The following is an 18,671-nucleotide window of genomic DNA, read 5'->3' as shown; positions in this document are numbered from 1 at the left end:
ATATTAGTTTGGTCGTTATTTGTATGTAGTACACGATGGCAGTTGTGAAACATTGCATGTACCTGATGGGGTACACGTCTTGAATGTGTTAAAAGTTTAAAACGTTCATATAATCTACATATTGAAGTAATTTTAAACAAATAATGCAATGTGTTCTAATTGTGTCTTATATTTTATCATCCTGCAACATTTTAATTTTAATTCCTATCCTTTTAACGTATAGTTGTACATACGTGCGCAGAAATAACTAACAAAACAGCAATTTAATACAATTCTTGACATATATTGCAAAACTGTCAACAACCTATCGACCTTTCATTTTTTAGTTTGGGGTTTATACATATGAACCCCCAGGCCAATAACTCGCAGTCACCACTGCCTGGGAGGAAGATTTCCTAGAAAACAGGAGGTAAACGTTTCCTGATCTTAGCAATTATTTTCATAATATTATTATATATCGGTGGGCCAATCTCTTTAAAATCATCGTGGAGAGTATATGGCTGTATGGATATTTAAATAAATTACACTGAATGCGAAGGTTTAAAAAAATAACCATTTATAAAAATGTTTAGTACCCATGGTTTAGTTACGTATTATAACTTAAGCAAACTAAGCTCACCTTTGATCTTCGGACAGACTACTACTGGACTGTGTCCTCTTAATACCAGTCTCTGTGGAGATTAGTTGAGTGTCTCCACTGCCTGTTCTCGTATGGCCATTCACCACATGAACCCTACGGCAAGAACAAGTTTGTGAGATAATTTATTACAATATTTTGACATTTTAAATATATGAATCATGATAGACAGAGTTTATTAAGAAGAGTGTATTTTATTTTTCTTGAAATAAAACCTACTTCTTCAGAATGGAATTTTAATTTGGAGCTTAAGTATCCAAGTTTTATTTAGCCAGTTGGCTTTAATAGTATTCATATGACTTGTACTATGCTCCATTCATTAATTTTTTATATCAGTGACTGTATATAGGAAATTTCTGTTACTGTGGGGATTCAGATACATTTAATACAATCTTACCCTCGGCCTACATGAAAATTCAATAAAGTTGATTGGGAAACTTTCTCATCTATACTGGAAGATGTTATCTGTTTTATTTATTCTAAATTATATAAAATTACAATCATTTTACAGGTCTTATTCTATTCACAACCAAAAAAAATGTTTCAAAGAGATTCAGAAGAGAATATATTCTGGGCTGGAGTCAAGAATGTGAGGACCTTTTTCATGAGTATAATGAAACTGGAGAGGCTTGCTTTAACTTCTACTGCTCCACTCCCACAATACTTCTAGAAGAGAAAAATAGGTAAAAACTATAGAAACTTTGAATAACATTAAGAGTCATAGATTTACTGTTGTCTACAATGTTTTAGAAACGCTGGGAGTATTTCATCCAAAGTGAGAGCTTTACCCATAGCAATTGAAAAGTTTGGTCCTTTTAAAAGAAAATCTCCATAAGAAAGTCTCTATAAGCTTAATTAGATACAATGGAGTTAGCAAGCACCATTAGAAGAATCTAGACACTTTAATCTGAGAAAGCTTGGAGAGGCAATCTCCAATCTGCAAAATGTAAATAAAAATAAATATATGGGTCTTGACACTATTCAATGATATATTAGACATTAACAAACACTAGTCTCAATAAATCTAAAATAAATGTTTTGACATCACGCAAGGAACCAGAATGTGTTGAAAATTATCGCCCATTAGCTCTCCCGAGTGTATGTTATAAGCTGCAAAAAAGGATGCTGTACAATAGAATATTCCCTATTGTCAATGTTAGCAATTCTTTTTTAACAAGCTGGCTTCAGACTTGGACGTAGTTCCTGTGACCAGTTTCTGGCTTTTACATCTTTTGTTGAGAATGTGTTTGATAAGAAAATGCAGAATTCGTTGATTTATCCATGGCTTATGATACAGTATGGAGAAAGGGCCTATTAGTAAAGTTTAAAAAATTTGATTTCCTGTCCATTTCTATCAAAACTTGTTAATTTAATGCTAAGAAACAGGTTAATCAAGTCGTATTAGTTGTAAGGTTGTAAGTTGTAAGGTAAGCTCTTTACATGACAACCTCCTGTAAGGATCAGTTTTTTCTCCCATCTTGTCAAACGTGTATACAGTCGACATGCCAGACACAGTATCCAAAAAGTTGATTTACTCCAACTATAGCCTTTAAAGATAAAACTCCAGCTATAGCCTTTCAATACAGAAACACAAAAACTACTGAAATCACACTCACAAATGATCTTGCCATTCTCAAGAATTATTTTAGAATCTGAAAGGTAAAGACCAACACTTTTAAGATGGAGATTGCATGTTTTCACCCCAGCAATAAACTGGTTAATTATAAGCTTAATATTAATATTATAAAAATATTATTATTAGCTTAATATTATAGCTTTAATGGAGTCAAACTTAAATACTATGATCAATAGTACCTGGGAGTTTTGTTAGGCCGATTTATCACATTTAAAGGCCACCTTTGAAAACAGCAGCTAAAGTGAGAACTATAGTTAATATACGAGGACCATTAAAAAAGTAACGAGACAAATGCTCAAAAGTGGCTGAATTGATCTATATGAAACTTTTAAGACAAAGTTGTCAACCTTGCAATGACATTTTATCAGCTGTTCAATCATATTTTGTAAACATAGCCTCAAATTTACTCAGTTTACAATGGTGAGTCCACTCAAACACTGCACTGTAGAAGATCAAATTTCCGTGATCAGATTTTTAGTTGCAGATGATAAGAAAGGTTGTAAAATCCACGAAAGAATGTTAAAAGCATACGGAGACGATTGTTTGAATAAATCGAATGTTTAACAAATGGGTAGAACAGTTTCAACTTGGCCACGTAGTGGATGATTGGTCAAAGTTGGGACTTCCTCTCTCAAATCTCGGATTGACACGTTAATTCAAGACAATAGGTGTGTCACTGTTGAGCTGATAAGTTAAAAAATAAACAGGAGTGTTGGAACTGACCATCAAATTATTCACAAAAAACTGGAGTACAAGAAAACCTGTGCGAGATTTTTGATCCAACTACTCATAAAGAAACCCGGCTTCAAACAGTTGAAAAATACATATTCTACTGAAGGAAAAGTGTTTTGAAAAGAATTGTAACGTTTGATGAAACATGTATCCACCACTATGACCTAGAGTCAAAACAACAGAGCCTTGAGTGAAAGAATACAACTTCTTCCACTCACAAAACATTCAGGACCAAGCCATCTGCGATAAAAGTTAAGCTTATAGTATTCTGGGATTTTCAGAGACCGATTTATTGTAATTTTCTTGAAGGACAAAGAACAATTAACAGCCAGTAAGACAGTGGTATGCTGGAAATCAAGATTAAGACACGCCATTCAAACAAAACGCCGCAAGCTCTTGAATGAAGGTATGATTTTGCTTCATGACAACGCCCTTCCATATACGGCACAGCTGACAAAAGAAACACTTCAGAAACTGGGGTGGGAGTCTTCCACATCTCTCCTACAACCTTGACCTCACCCTATCAGACTTTCATCTGTTTGGACCCTTCAAAGAGGGTTTACGAGGGAAACATTTTCAATCCAATGAAGAAGTGCAAAAATGGCTTCGAGATCAACCCAAAGAGTTTTATTCCAAGAGTATTTACAAATTAGCAAAAAGATGGAACAAGTGCATAAGTGTTGCTGGGAACTGTGTGGAAAAGAAATCAAAGTCTTGTACTGATTGAATAAATTTGTTTTGAGCAGTAGTAATTTGTCTTGTTATTGAATGACCCCCATAGTATTGCACGTTGCTGGATTGTCTCGGGGAACCAACACACAAGTGTATACTTCTACCTAGGCTCTGGTATATCCCACTGCTGAATACTGTGCTCCTGTGTGGTTGAACAGTGCTCACGTACAAGAGGTCAACATACAGATTATTAGAGTCATGAGGACCCCTCATGACAACTCCCCTTTCCTGACACCCAGTTCTGTGTAATATAGTTCCACCTAAGTTCTGTATAAAAAGACACTATTACAGAAAATTTTATATACACTACCTCCCCAATTATGTAAAATTATTCAGTTTTGCCTGGTTTGCATATGTTGAATGAAGCAGGACTTGAATGGCAGAAGGTATTGGACTTAGCTTTATAATCAAAATAAGACTTGTTAATCTTTTAGACTTGATGTAAGTACTTTGCACTGAAGGAATTTTAATATTAGCATTAATTTTGATTTCTAGAGGTTTCTAGACAAGGATGGTAGTTGGCGTAGAGAACTCATACTATATTAGAGGGTAGTTTGATAATTAATTACTTAATGATGAAAAACATAATAGTTATAATATAATTCATATTTGATTGTACACACGTAAATTTATATATTCATGTTTTACAAAAGCGAAAAATTTTATTCTTCATAATTATATCAAAAATATATTGATAGAAATGGTAAAAAAATGAATATCAAACAAATTTACCCAATTTTAATAAAAATTAACTTTTACTGAATTTTTATGACCATATCCCACAACATTTTCAGTATAAAAAAGTATACTTAAATACTTAAGTATATTAAAAAAGTTGGTGGGAGCTCATGCCATGTGTTGAATACAAATAAGTGTTGATCCAGTAAAAGCGCGGAAAATTTTAAAAATCTAGCACTGGTAACACTAAGTAAATATCAGAAATATGCTTTAATAATAAAAATAAATATTTATTTTATTAATGTTAACATTCATCAATATAACACATTAATCAATACAGAATACGTTCCAAACAAAATAAGAATTCAAAGCAAGAAAAAACTTCTCTGTGGTTTATTTACCTGCTGAGTGTGACAAACATCTCATACTCCCCAGGGAAAAACCAATCACTGTAGGTAACAAGACTATCCAGTATCAGACTGTGTAGGCTGGCCGTGTTCATGTTGGCGTTGATGTTGTTGCCATCATCGTTGGGACTCCAGAGTAGATTGGGTGCTACCACGATAGCAATGTTCTGAGGAGTCATCTTGTTCACCTGCCAACCAATTTTTATATTTTAACACCCCAAATTATCATATTTGTCAAATTACCATAAGTTAATTTAAGGCATCCATAGCTAATTATGTCTACCTAAATTATATCAAATGAACTTAATATGTATACTCAAGAACAAAATTGTACATACTCTAAGAGGATTTTCCATCAGAAATTACAACTAACCAGTCTTACATTTGTCAATCGACATTTCATTGTCTTTTATGCAAGTAACTCTACAAATGACATTTTACCATAGCTTGTTATTGTCATAGCACTAAGTCATTTTCAACATTACAATAACCTCAGCTACAGAAGGGCAAATTCAGAATTTTTTAAACCCCAAGTCCAATTCTAAATCTTAAAATACTGATTGCCGATTATCAAAATTTTGAATTGTAGTAGCTGTCATACTTAAACATTTGGTGACTGTCTAATAACATAAACAGTAATCCAAGAATACCACTCTATTTTACGAGATTTGCAGAGGTTTAGAGAAGTGGCTACATTTGAATCCTTTTAGTACCAAAGATAAAAAACCAATGTTGACAAGTGCCATTCATAAGCACCACAATACATCAAAATTGTATGACAGGTGATTTGTCATGAAACTTAAAAAGACTAAACTACATTAAAATCCTTAAAATATAGATTAAAATCAAATAACAATAAGTAGAGTAAACGAAATAACAATTTTAATATATGATACATTAAAAATTATAAAAATATAATAAGGGCTATACATTCAATAATTTTGTTTGATGAGTTAGTTAAATAAATACAATAGAACAATAGATTAAAATATGTCAAATACAAACAATAAGTAAATTTCAATAGATATGATAAATAAAACAGCAATTCAAACTTATTAGTCTATTAATTATATTGAGTATAGGACATTTTCTTAATGATATTCTAAAATTTTGTTAAAGAGTAGAATGCTCTTTACTCCAGCCACTTATGTAGATTTTTTCTGAATTTACTTGGGCAAGTAATGTTCCGAAGATGCACATGTAACCTGTTGTACACTTCCGGCCCCACATACTGAGGCGAACGTTCGAACAAAGTTAGTCTATGCTGTACTGGTTTTATAACATGTTTATATGTCTTGTGTTATGGCTGTGGACTGTTTGATTCTCCATGAATGTGTTAGTTAAAGTTTTGACTATTGAACACGCTATCTCAAAGATACAGTTGCTGTAGTGTTAAATTTAATTTAAATAAATCTTTAAATAAATTAAATTTAAAGATTAATGAAACTGATTTTGCAAAGGGCACGTGGAAATATGCCTGCTAGAACTCTCACAGCCTTCTTTTGCAGGATGAAGACAATATCAGCATGTCTAGAGACACCCCATACTGATAAACCATAATTCATACGTGAGGAGAAATAAGCATTATAAACAGCAAGTTGAGTTTTTAATGTTGTTGTATATTTAAGCATTCTCAAAGAAAAAATTATGGAAGAAGGTTTTTTTTGTTGAATTTGAAATATGTGAATACCAATTTAATTTATAATCAATTTCAAACCACAAAAATTTACTGATCTTGGACTGCTACTTCAATTCCATTACAGTTTATAGATTTTAAGATATACAAATATCTATAAGTATATCTCTATATCTATAAGTTATATAGGTACTAAAAATGAAATAGAAATCATCTCGTTCTGAGACTCCGACATTTTTCGTGTAAAAACATCTCGTCTAGGAGCGAGACTCAGCACTCAAGCGTGTTTTTTACATTGTCTCGTTATGAGATCCTGGCACTAAAAGGGTTAATAAGTAAGTCATAACACCAATCTTTAAATTTATTTTAGTAGTTCATAATATGGGCTTCCATAATATATGCTTTTAATATGAAAATATATTCGCACATATTTGTATCACTTATAACATGTATTTTAAACTTAAAACGTTTAAAAAATTCCAAACTAACTGTAGTTATTATAAAAAATATTTAAATGCATTTTAGCAAATAAGCGCAGCAGACAAACCACTAATTAGATTAACTATTTAAGGTTTAGCAAAGACATAGTACACAAAAATCACTTCACTATCAGTAGTTTGCATAATGCCAAATAACTGTCATCCCCGAATAAACACAGCATACTCACGAAGCTGCACAAACGTAAATATAGACAAATACAGTACTAACTGTAAGCACAATATTATTTACTAAAGTACAATAATTTGTCAATTAGGTTATCATTTACAGTTTTTAAAACACTAAGTACGACAAAAGCACCTGTTAAAGATCAGTCATTTGTGTACTGCTGATCAGCCGATAACTAATGATGCGGCAGATCTCCACAGATTTGATTATCGAATCCCATCAATAAATACTTTCACAAAAGATTTATTTTAACAGCATACAACTTTCTCAGTGGAGAGTCAAAGAGTAACGAGCGCACTTAACTCTGAACAAGTTTCATAACGTACTTTTCAGCTTAAGCGGCTGGCATCATAATTATCTGGTTTTTCAGTTCTCACAATTTTAATGTCTGAATATTAATGAACTGTAAAAAATATGATTATCTCTTAATTAATACTATTTTTTTATAATTTATATTCAATATTGTATAAGAAACCCAACAGAATATAGTACGAGTAAATTCCATAAGAAACTCCATTTTGAATACAAATTGCAGTATTGACAGATAATCAAATTTTTAACTATTTAATACAGTAGAGAGTCGATTATCCAAAACAATTGGTTGAAGGGGGTTTCCGGATAATCAATTTTTTGGATAGTCAAACATTACTGTACAAAAGTCTAGTTTTACGTTGATGGTAGGGGAATGGGTGGGACAGCAAATAAACATGTTTTTGGACTAGAACACGCAATAGCACCTTTTAATATCACACGGAAGGATAAAATAGAATGTGAAGGTAACACATTAAAGTAGGGACTGCACATACAGTAAATACAATTTTGGCTCAATGACTTAGATATCATTGTAAATGTACAAAATTTACTTAAAGTAAAATAAAATAGGAACAGTAAAAAATCAACGCATAATTAGATACATATGACAAAACCGTACAAAATTAACCTAAAAGAAAAAATTGAACATGTTTGATAAGCTTTGACACCCTTTTTTTACACTAAGTCTCATAGGCATTTTAAAGACAGCAGTTGCACAGCATCACATCCAAAGCACTGGAACGCTCCTTCATTGGTCGGATCTTTTCCAACCGAAACGTTGTCATCTTTTGATCGTCATCTTCATCAATGTCATCTTCAGGCTCTTGTACCTGCGCTATTACATCATCATCTGTCAATGTAAGAATCATCCTCATCACACTCTAACCATTCGTGAATGTTTCTCGGTCACACTCTTCAAATCCTGAGGACTCTTTCAACACTTCTGAAATAAAGGTATCATTTCTTGGTTCTTCAGGTGTAGACCTAGTTTCACAGTCAAATGTTGGGCAAAGCTTGTTACAGGCTTTTTTTACGGTAGTCTCTACGACATTAGCCCATGCTTTTGCAGCCATATAAATAGCATCCTTTAAGTTGGTATTTTTGTACATTTCAAGGATTGTTTTATTTTCTTCTTGGTCAATTAGTACACTATGAAGCAATGTTTTTCCATAATAACGCTTGAATGCCTCAATCACTCCCTCGTCCATGAATTGAAGGACTGAGGTAAAATTCGATGGAAAAAAAATCACCTTAAACTTTCCATCTTCTCACACAACTTTCTATATCACACAGCTCAACGAACAATAGCACACAGGTTAAAACAACACTGATTTCAGTGACAAGTGAGGTTAGGTGGATATGGAACAGTACTGTACGTAACAGTATTCTGTAGTGGAATGGCGGACCATGTCAATCGCGTGCAACGCAATGCCGCATGCGCTCCTGCCAGCCAGTTCCGTTATTACTGTGTTTTCTGATTGACCAATCCAGTCCTATCCAATTCCCCTACTCGTGCTGGTTTTTAATGTCACCAGAGAAACTAATCAGTGAGCAGCGCTGCATGTTCAGTTGCATGGTAATGTAGATGATATAGATCCTATATGTCATACTGTCGATAAATCACATGATTTTTTATATCACAATATATTTATAAATGGATATAAACTTTTCAATGGTTTTTAACAATATAACCAATGCCAACGATGTGAAGAAACAAGTGGTAGGCATGCACAAGACCATTCAGCAACATCTAGGATCCAGTGACAATAAGAGCCTTCATAATCATAATATACAACCCAAGACCGATTGGCTGATCAATTGTAAAACTTTGGCGGTTTTGGCTTTCGGTTAACCGACGTTTTGGATGACCGCCTTTCAGATAATCAACGCTCTACTATAATGAATTCTAAAATTTAAGTCTCTGAAGTAAAAATTTATAGATTTGAGACGAATTCCTATTTATAACATAGTTAATATTCATACCCATGTTAAAAGTGGAGCCAGAAACTAATTAGCACGCCTATTTAAGTTTCAGAATCCACAACTAATGAGAATAATAGTGTTACATAATATCCACCTAGCACAACATCGTGGTGCCCTTTCATACACGACCAATTTAATTGGACTGTTTCAAGTACAAATCTCTACGAATTGGTTAACATAACTAACAGATATAATCGTAAAATTCAAACAATACACATCCACTCTCATGTTACCTCCTGGTTCTGTGATAACAAAGCTAGGAACTTGACAAGATAACGAAGATTCTCCAAGTTGGCAGGTGGTAGTTGCTGAACAACGCCCCACAAAGCCTGTAATCTCGCATCATTTGACTCGGTGACCCTGCCAACAGAACTCAAACATGAGAAAAAATGAAAGCGGTAAATATTCTGTAGTCTCAACTTCATAATATTTGTCCGTAAGTCTTAACACAATAATGTTATACAAGTAAATCTAGGATATAATGAAATAATTACAAAACAAATATTAAGATCGTAATATAAAATGCTGAAACATTTTCACTAAATATTTACAGTGGTATTTTTAAGTCAGGAAATAGTGGACTGGAGTCAAATTTTCTTCAAAAAAAAAAGTACAGAATCTCAGGAAATTTATCTTTCTGTATTCTATTATATTTTTGTGTTCTCTTACATTAACTGAGAGATATGATAACATGAAATATTCATTTCCATTTTGAAATAGCATGTATTTTAGAGTAAAGTTAATTACAATTTTGTCTAATAAATGTAGAATCTTATGTGGGTTTTAATTTATCTAAAAATACTATCTTAACCAGCACCAGACTCTAGCACCAACAATTACATTTCCAAACAAGGATAAGTTCTGTTAAGGAATCATAAAAATTGTGGACTGCTTCTATTTCATCAAATTAATAATAATAAATACAATAATTTGTAACATGTTACTTTTTTCTTAACATACAAAATTAAATATTGATTAGTGAAATTGCGTAATAAAATATAAAATAGAACATAACATTTCTTTAAATTTACAATACAAAGACTTGAGTTTTATAGTTATCCGAAGTTTAAAAGTACCGAAATTATTATTATTTCACTAACGATGAGTCAGGCACGATCTGGCACGTCCGTGCCTCCACGGAATATCGCCGATCACAGCAAGAGGGGAACGCTTCCCCCACCCCCACGGTCGCACGGACCTATATAACGACAGCTGATTGAAGAGTCAAAAGACAGTAACCGCGAACGGTGCAGGCCGACAATCGTTGCTTATACCTACGACCGCTACAACCCCTTCCCCAACCCTGCTCGCTTAACCTACATCTCAACCCGACGTCAATATACAGCATCTGGTAAGGTACAACGACCCTGTTCCCTACTGAAGTATTTATCTCCGCCATCAATAATTTTTCCAAATTTTATGTGAAATAGACTTTAATATTATATTTGGCATTGAAGGAAATTAATTGATCTGAAATGAATTATTAATATTTAATGGTTATAGATTTATTTTGATGAGAGGATCATTTGGTTTTAAATAAACTCTTAATAATTTGTTTGCTATTTAAGAGAATGAATAAATTTAATTAGAATAAATTTAACTCTATTAATTTAACTTAAAACTTTAATTACTCAAGTTATTTTTTTTTTCAATTTAACTTAAATTTTGAATTCCAATTAGTCAGATTGTTTTTTTGTCATGTTAAACATTTTCCTTCTAAATTTTTCAAGGCTCGCCATATTTAATATTTTCTTTTCTTGGTGGTTGTCCTGGCACCTCATCCTTAACGAGCTTCTCTTTCATACCAGTTATCTCCTACCCGAAAAAATATCTGGACTTGCCTTACCACTGTTTTCTATTCGGCGATTGTACTGGCATCCTATCTCCACGACTTCCTTTTACAAATAGTGTCTTCCCGCCGACCCCTTCCTTATAAACAAATTTATGGTTTTTTTATATTAGGTATAACGTTTAACGTCTTAACCATAACTCTGTTGTTTGACTATTATTAATTTTCTTTGCAAATCTCTAATCTACTTGTACATTTTTTTCCTTCTTGAAATTCAATCGAATCTTTCATTTTACTAATTATTTATATTTTTGTAAGTAATTATCCTTATTTCTCTCCTTTATATATTTCTTAACTCGCAATCCTTCCTTTTTCAACTAAGTAATAAACAACTATATAGATTGTTAATATAATAAATGAATAACATTACTTGGAACAATAACATAAGAATATTAAAAAAAGAGTAGTAATAATATCAAATAAACAATAACAATATAAATAATAAAAATAACACTAAATACTAACAATAATACTACATATTGTAAAATAATAATAGTAAAAATGACAATAAATAACAATACATAAATAATAGCAAAGTATAAATATTTCTAAAACCAATTTTAAAAATATAAAAATGAGTCTGGACTAACATAATAAATTCCTTAAACAGATCGGTAACAAAGAGTTAAAATTTTACATGCTCAACATTGCTTACTAAATATTTGTCAACTGTAAAGAATGTTAATCTTTTAACCATTTGTCAAGGACTATTTTGAATTTGTAAAGGCTAATATACCACGCACTTTCTGGCAGTTTATTAAATAGCTTTATTTTCATATAACTATGGCTGTTATTAGTTTTTTCAAGCTTAACTTTACATAAATCTAACAAATACATACTTCTAGTTGTATACAGGGTGATTCACAAAGATATACAGAAGCTGTGAGAGCTCATTCTACATGCAAATATAATTAAAAAAAAGTTTATATAAACATGGTCCGGAAATGCTATGTCAGCGAGTTACAGCTAGCAAAAGATTTCACCTAGATTTCAACTCACCATGTAAAAAGAGGTCTTCCTGAAATTCTGGTAAGGTAGATTAAAGGGTGAATTCAAACATTCCTTATTGTTTTTGATCTGATAAATTGAATAAAACAGATCCTAGAGCTGAAATTTAAGTAGCTTTTGAGAAAATCAGTGTAAAAAGCAAAAAATGCAGTGAAACACATTTATTCATTGTTGACAACAATAACTTTGTTATTTTACCAAGAAACATGTCAAAAGTTTTAATAAAAATTTTATTGTGAACACAACTGTGTAAATAAAGTACATAGAAAGTGAATAAATGTTTAGTTAGATTAATTTTTATTTTTAACAGTTCAAAATAAAATTAAACCAAATTACAGTACATTTTCTCCATCAACGTAAAATGCATTTATCTGCTTGTTTAAGAATGGCTCTGATTACTTTCTGTATAATTCAACAGGGCTATCCTTAAACTGTGTATAAGCTTCAATAATATGTGTAAGTAGTGCCTAACAGAAACTTTAACCTTTTAACTTTCTGCTTCATCAATCCCCATATGCAAAAATCCAACATAGTATGATCTGATGACCTAGGTGGTCAGTAAATAAAACCTCCACGACCAATCCATTTATTTGGATGTTGATTCAAGTAGGTGGAAACAAATTTTGAAAAATGTTGCGATGCGCCATCGCGTTGGAAGTACAGCTGGCTTTGCGTAGCAAGAAGGAACATCTTCAAGCAATGTTAGTAATTCTTCTCTAAGAAACTGTAAGTATTTTTGACCTGTTAAGCACTCTTGAAAAATAAATGGTCCAATCAGCTGATCATGAATAATACCACACCATACGTTAATGCTAAAATACTATTGAAAGTTATGTTCAATTGCTGCATGAGGATTCACTTCTGCCCATGAATGTTGGTTTCGTAAATTGTTGATACCATCATGAGTGAACTGTGACTCATCGGTAAATAAAACATACTTAAAAATTCGGTAAGTGTTTAACCAAAACAACCAAAAGGAAGTTAGCTACAACTTTTTACAAAGATTATGTATATGGATTTAGTCATATATTTTAAATATGAACTATCTAAAATGAATTAATAGTAACTTGATAGGCTTAATATCCCTATATACATTATAATTAATAGAAAATATTGTACACTCAGTTTTAGTATCATTGATAGCTAAATTGTTAGCCTGAAACCGCTAAGTTGTTCAGAGAACTGTGATGATTTAAGAGAGTGGGGTATCATCCACAAAGAGAACCGACCTACATGCTTTCTCATTTCAAAACAAACGAAAGAGTTTGTTTTTGAATTTTTTTAATCACAGAGTTCATTAAATCTCTTGAGATGTGGACTCGAGATTCTAGGAGTTGCATATATTTTTTGACTATTTAAATATAAAGTACAATAAAGTTTGAGATTTTTTCTAAATAACCAATAAAAATGTTTAAAGAAACTAAAAAGTAAAGAATTTTGATCAATTATTGCCTTTAAAATAAGAAAATACAATGTACTTACTTGGCTGCTGCTATCCATTGGTCATGTAGCTTGTGTGTCATGAGGGGTTCAGGTAACTGGCGCAGATAGGACTTAAGTACCGAGGCTATCACATGGGGGTCTCGGTATTCCAGCGCCGTGCCAAGGCTCATACAGTTGGCATCCAGGCTGAGCTTCATCCGTCGGATCTTAGAGGCTCCTGAGGCAATCATAAATCTGTCAATATTCAATTAGTACTCTTAATCTAAACGCAGTCTATCTTCAAGTACATGTAACTGAAATCTGGGTAGTAAAGGTGTACAAACTTTTCTATGGAAAACTTTTGGTTTTTGTATTGGAAACTCAGAGAAATCGTAACCTTGTAAACCTTTGTGTACTTCCCAGAACTTAAAACTTTAAAAAATAAATGAAAAACAAATATTTTTCCAAATTTGATTTATTCCATAAGTTATATGCATGTATATATAGAATCAGAATCATCCTTATTCAATCACTTAACACAGTGAATATGAAAAATGGCATAACATTAAAACGTAGGTTTTATTGTATATAAAATTGCAAAGAACATAGCAATATAGTATTATTATGTATATAAGAAAACTAAAAACTACACAATAGATCTGGAACTCAAAGAGAAACACAGGTACTTGAGTCAATTTACAGTCCAGGAGAAATAGCAGTTCAAAATGGTCAAATGAATAAATGTTTTCTTACAGCAAACTAATGGCCCAATTTAGTCAAATACATCATAAATAAATAAAAAAAAAAAACATTCCGAACCAAAATCGTCTATAGGAGGGGTGGTTTTTAGGGGTGAAAATGGTTTTTTGCAATTTGTGACTAAACAATGCATCCTATTGAAAAAAGTCAAATAAAAAAGTTGTTGGAAATAAAAAAATCTAAAACTTATGTAGTAATCATTTTTGCCCTAACCTCAAAAATGTCCAAAAAATCCAAAAACAGTTTTTTTTTTTTTTTAATTTTTGTCTTTTACAAAAATGGTTCGATTGATCTGAAAGTTTGATCAAATATACTTTGTGCTATTCTAAAAATACTGTATTTTGTTCATTAAGAAATATTTAGCCGTTATAATAAAATTTCAATTGAAAAAAATTTTGATAATTTTCAATCACCATTTTGAAAAATTTTTATTTATCAAAAAAGGTTCTCTGACGGCTCATTTTTTTCGTTTTGTTGTCTATTTTGAAGAAATGAAATAAAAAATATGTAGTTTAATTGAAAAAACTGCATAAACATTGAAAATAAACAAAATATTGACATTTTTCATTATACATTGTATTATTTACGTGGAAAAATTGTTATTATTTAGATTATAATTTTTTTAATGTTGAAGAATTTTCGAATATTTTGAAAAGTTTAGAAACATTGTTGAATGTGAAAGTTGGATTACAGGTATATATAGTACAGGTATATAATAGTGTCCTTGAAGCAAAAGGGTGGGGTCAATCCTATTCTTCTATTATACGGGTCTCAGTATGTTTCTAAGCATTCAATAAGAAGCAGCTGCTGCTTTGTTGTCAGTCAGGTTATATTGGTCTCTGTACATACAATTTTACGCATGCTATTTATCTAGTAATTTTTACTTTTCTTCAGTATACTAATTTTATCGTGCTTTCTGCATTTTATAGATTCATGTAAATGATGGAAAAGGTACCTTCTTGTATCATTTGTAAAAGCCACGATGGAGATTTGGTGAAAATAAAAAGTCGAGGGACAGATACTCTTATTTCGTCAAGTAAACAATGGAATGATCAGCGGTACAAAACATTTCAGAAAATGACTGAAGCACACATTCATGATGGTTGTCGATCGGCATACAATAGACCTCGATCAATAAAATTGCCACAGCTTCCAAAGAACAAACAATAAAAAGTCTATTGGGAAGAAGATTATGAAAGAAGCACGTGATTTTGAGCGTCATTGTGTTTTTTGTAAAGAAACTTGTAACCAAAATAGAGCATTTCGCGGCATGCAGAAGGTTGAGACTAAAGAAAAAATTTTATCAACTTTAAAGGAAAGAGATGTTTCAGAATCATTTAATAAAAGTCTGTTAGTTAGACTGAATTTTCTCAAAGAATCAGATGAAGTTGAAGCTTATTATCATAATAGGTGCATGTCATCTTTTTATGATGGGATAAGCTCAACATCTTGTAGACATACATCGAGTGTAGATTCTAAAGATTTCATAAGTTATTGCGTGTATTACTTTAAATAAAATTCATCCGAGTGCCAATTTTCCCTTAACGAAATTAAAGAAGATTTTGATGGTGATATCCCAACATTAAATACATTTTAAAAAATTGAGTGATAGTTTTGATAACGATCTTGTGTTTACTTCAATGAAAGGAGATACAATCATTACATTTAAAAAAAGCAGGGAAAAAATTGAGTAGAATATGGTATGAATCACGATCAGATGACGTAGAATATGAAAAAAAAGAATAGTTAAAATGGCTGCTAACATAATTTTAGAAGATATCAGATCCAAAGTTTATGAAATCATCATAGCAAGGTTTGAAATCATTTAAACATGATTTTAAACATTTAATTGAAAATGTAATTATAAGATGGAAAAAAATTTTTTTGGTTGTTATATTTTTAAGTTCACTGAAAAAAAATAAAATGTACATAAATTTTTTTTTAACTTTTGGAAAGAAATAATGGTTTCTTGATTCAATTTCAAAAAGAATTGTAAAAAATATTGTAAAGAAATAAAAAAATATATGACGAAAAATACAAATAAAAACAAAAATTTACTACGACTCGAATTCTGTTTTTTGATTTATTTAAAAATTTCCACGTAATTGTTAAATATGCATGATTCATTATTATTTTGCTTAATGCTTACAAATAGCACTGGTATAAAAAAAAATTATAATTTAAATAAATAATAACAATTTTTCCACGTAAATAATACAATGTATAATGAAAAATGTCAATATTTTGTTTATTTTCAATTTTTCTACAGTTTTTTCAATTAAACTACATATTTTTTATTTCATTTTTTCAAAATAAACAAAAAATGAAAAAAATGAGCCGTCAGAGAACCTTTTTTGATAAAAAAATGTTTTAAAATGGTGATTGAAAATTATCAAAATTTTTTTTCAAGTAAAATTTTATCATAACGGCTGAATATTTCTTAATGAAAAAAATACAGTATTTTTAGAATAGTACAAAGTATATTTGATCAAACATTCAGCTCAATCGAACCATTTTTGTAAAAGAAAAAAATTAAAAACCAAAAAAAACAGTTTTTTGGATTTTTTTGGAAATTTTTGAGGTTAGGGCAAAAATGATTACTACATAAGTTGTAGATATTTTTATTTCCAACAACTTTTTCATTTGACTTTTTTCAATAGGATGCATTGTTTAGTCACAAATTGCAAAAAACCATTTTCACCCCTAAAACCACCCCTCCTATACCCCCTAATAGACGATTTTGGTTCAGAATGTTTTTTTTTATTTTCCCATTTACATCCCATTTATGATGTATTTGACTAAATTGTGCCATTAGTTTGCTGTAAGAAAACATTTATTTTTTCAATCAAGTAACACGACTGGACTATTAATACTTAATTAGAGAAATAGAAACAATTTACTCATTTTTAAATATAATTTTTTCATTCAAAGAAAGAATATAATAATTCATTAAATTTCTTTCAGTTTTACAACTATTCATAGTTGTATAATGACTAAAATAATTTGTTAATAATTATAAAACCTTGTCCCATGCATTTAGTTTTTTCAGGGATTCCAAATTATCTTGAGATAAGCCATACTATTTTTATTTATTGATATAAATACAATACAGTTTTATTAATATATCCATAAAATACTGGCATGATTCTTATTTCTGAATGTTTAGTTTTTACAGAACTATTCCGATTTAAATTTAGAAGAATGTGCATTGGTATTTATGAATAATTGATCATGACGGGATACTTCATTATTTTTGACAAAGCAGTGGTAAAAACACTATAGTTATATTAACCGTTTAAAAGAAATTTCATGCTTTATATTAGATAATTTTTAAAGACACAATTTCCTAACCCATTTTATATGATCACAATCCTTGTTCTCAATTTTTTTTTAGAAATGTCAATATTTTGAGAAGTAAAGAGGAAAGAAAATTTATATTACTTTGCACAATATGTCATATCACCATTGTAAGTAATATTCAATAATTGTCTGTAAGATGAACGTTGAACCTACCGCCTGCAACCCTGAAGAGGCCCTCCTCATCCATGGCTAGTACACTGAGGGCACAGACGCACAGCTCTATGGGGTAGGCAATTTTACGATTGGTAACCCTCAGATGTTCTTCCAGTGACACTCCAAACACCGGCTTAACACTGCAATCACCTGCGGTCAACCACATACAACTGTGAGTGTTGTGCAGATCTCTCACTACAGTACATGCTTCCCTTCCTATATATTAAATATGGTCTGCATGCGTCTTGTTTCTCACCATCCACATACAGCTACATAACAGGAATTGAGGTTTCTTGGAGTGACACATTTAGAAGTGATGAAGTGTCAAGTAAGTTTATCTACCATCAGAGGCAGATGAGGACAACATTGCCATTGAATATCTTATGTCTTGTTATGGTTATTGCCTTAATAACCCACAGCAGTTCAATTTATAAGAATAAAATGTGTTTTGTTCCATATATTAACTCAGAAAAATAACTTTTAGTAATAAATAACTTGTTTAATTGATTTTTATATTTGTATTCTTGGATTAATTTTTATGTTATCACACGGTCTCCAAGAGGTTTAAAAAGAGCAAAAATTGGATTGATGATTATTTTGTCTGAATCAAATTAAGGCTAAAAACGCTATTAACCCTGGAACTGGCAAACACCCGATATCGGGCGTTTTAGTCGCATCCTAGATGGCAGCGCCCGATATCG

General features: G+C 31.2%; 1 protein-coding gene across 2 annotated transcripts in view; it reads right to left on the bottom strand.

Annotated features, from left to right (window-relative positions):
* The window catches only part of LOC124354303 (rho GTPase-activating protein 17-like), a 97,594-nt gene that overhangs the window by 18,375 nt on the left and 60,548 nt on the right, over window positions 1–18,671 (bottom strand). For both annotated transcript variants that reach the window (XM_046804649.1, XM_046804650.1), the window contains exons 8-12: window positions 17,971–18,120; window positions 13,759–13,936; window positions 9,653–9,779; window positions 4,817–5,010; window positions 620–733 (exon numbers count right to left, since the gene is read on the bottom strand). In XM_046804649.1, coding sequence (XP_046660605.1) covers window positions 620–733; window positions 4,817–5,010; window positions 9,653–9,779; window positions 13,759–13,936; window positions 17,971–18,120 — 763 coding nt within the window. The remainder of the gene's footprint in view (window positions 1–619; window positions 734–4,816; window positions 5,011–9,652; window positions 9,780–13,758; window positions 13,937–17,970; window positions 18,121–18,671) is intronic.

This window comes from Homalodisca vitripennis, chromosome 2, assembly GCF_021130785.1.
Source record: "Homalodisca vitripennis isolate AUS2020 chromosome 2, UT_GWSS_2.1, whole genome shotgun sequence".
In the NCBI taxonomy this organism is placed as follows: Eukaryota; Metazoa; Arthropoda; class Insecta; order Hemiptera; family Cicadellidae; genus Homalodisca; species Homalodisca vitripennis.
Note: the sequence above shows the minus strand (reverse complement) of the source record. Positions and strands in the feature narration are given on the sequence as shown.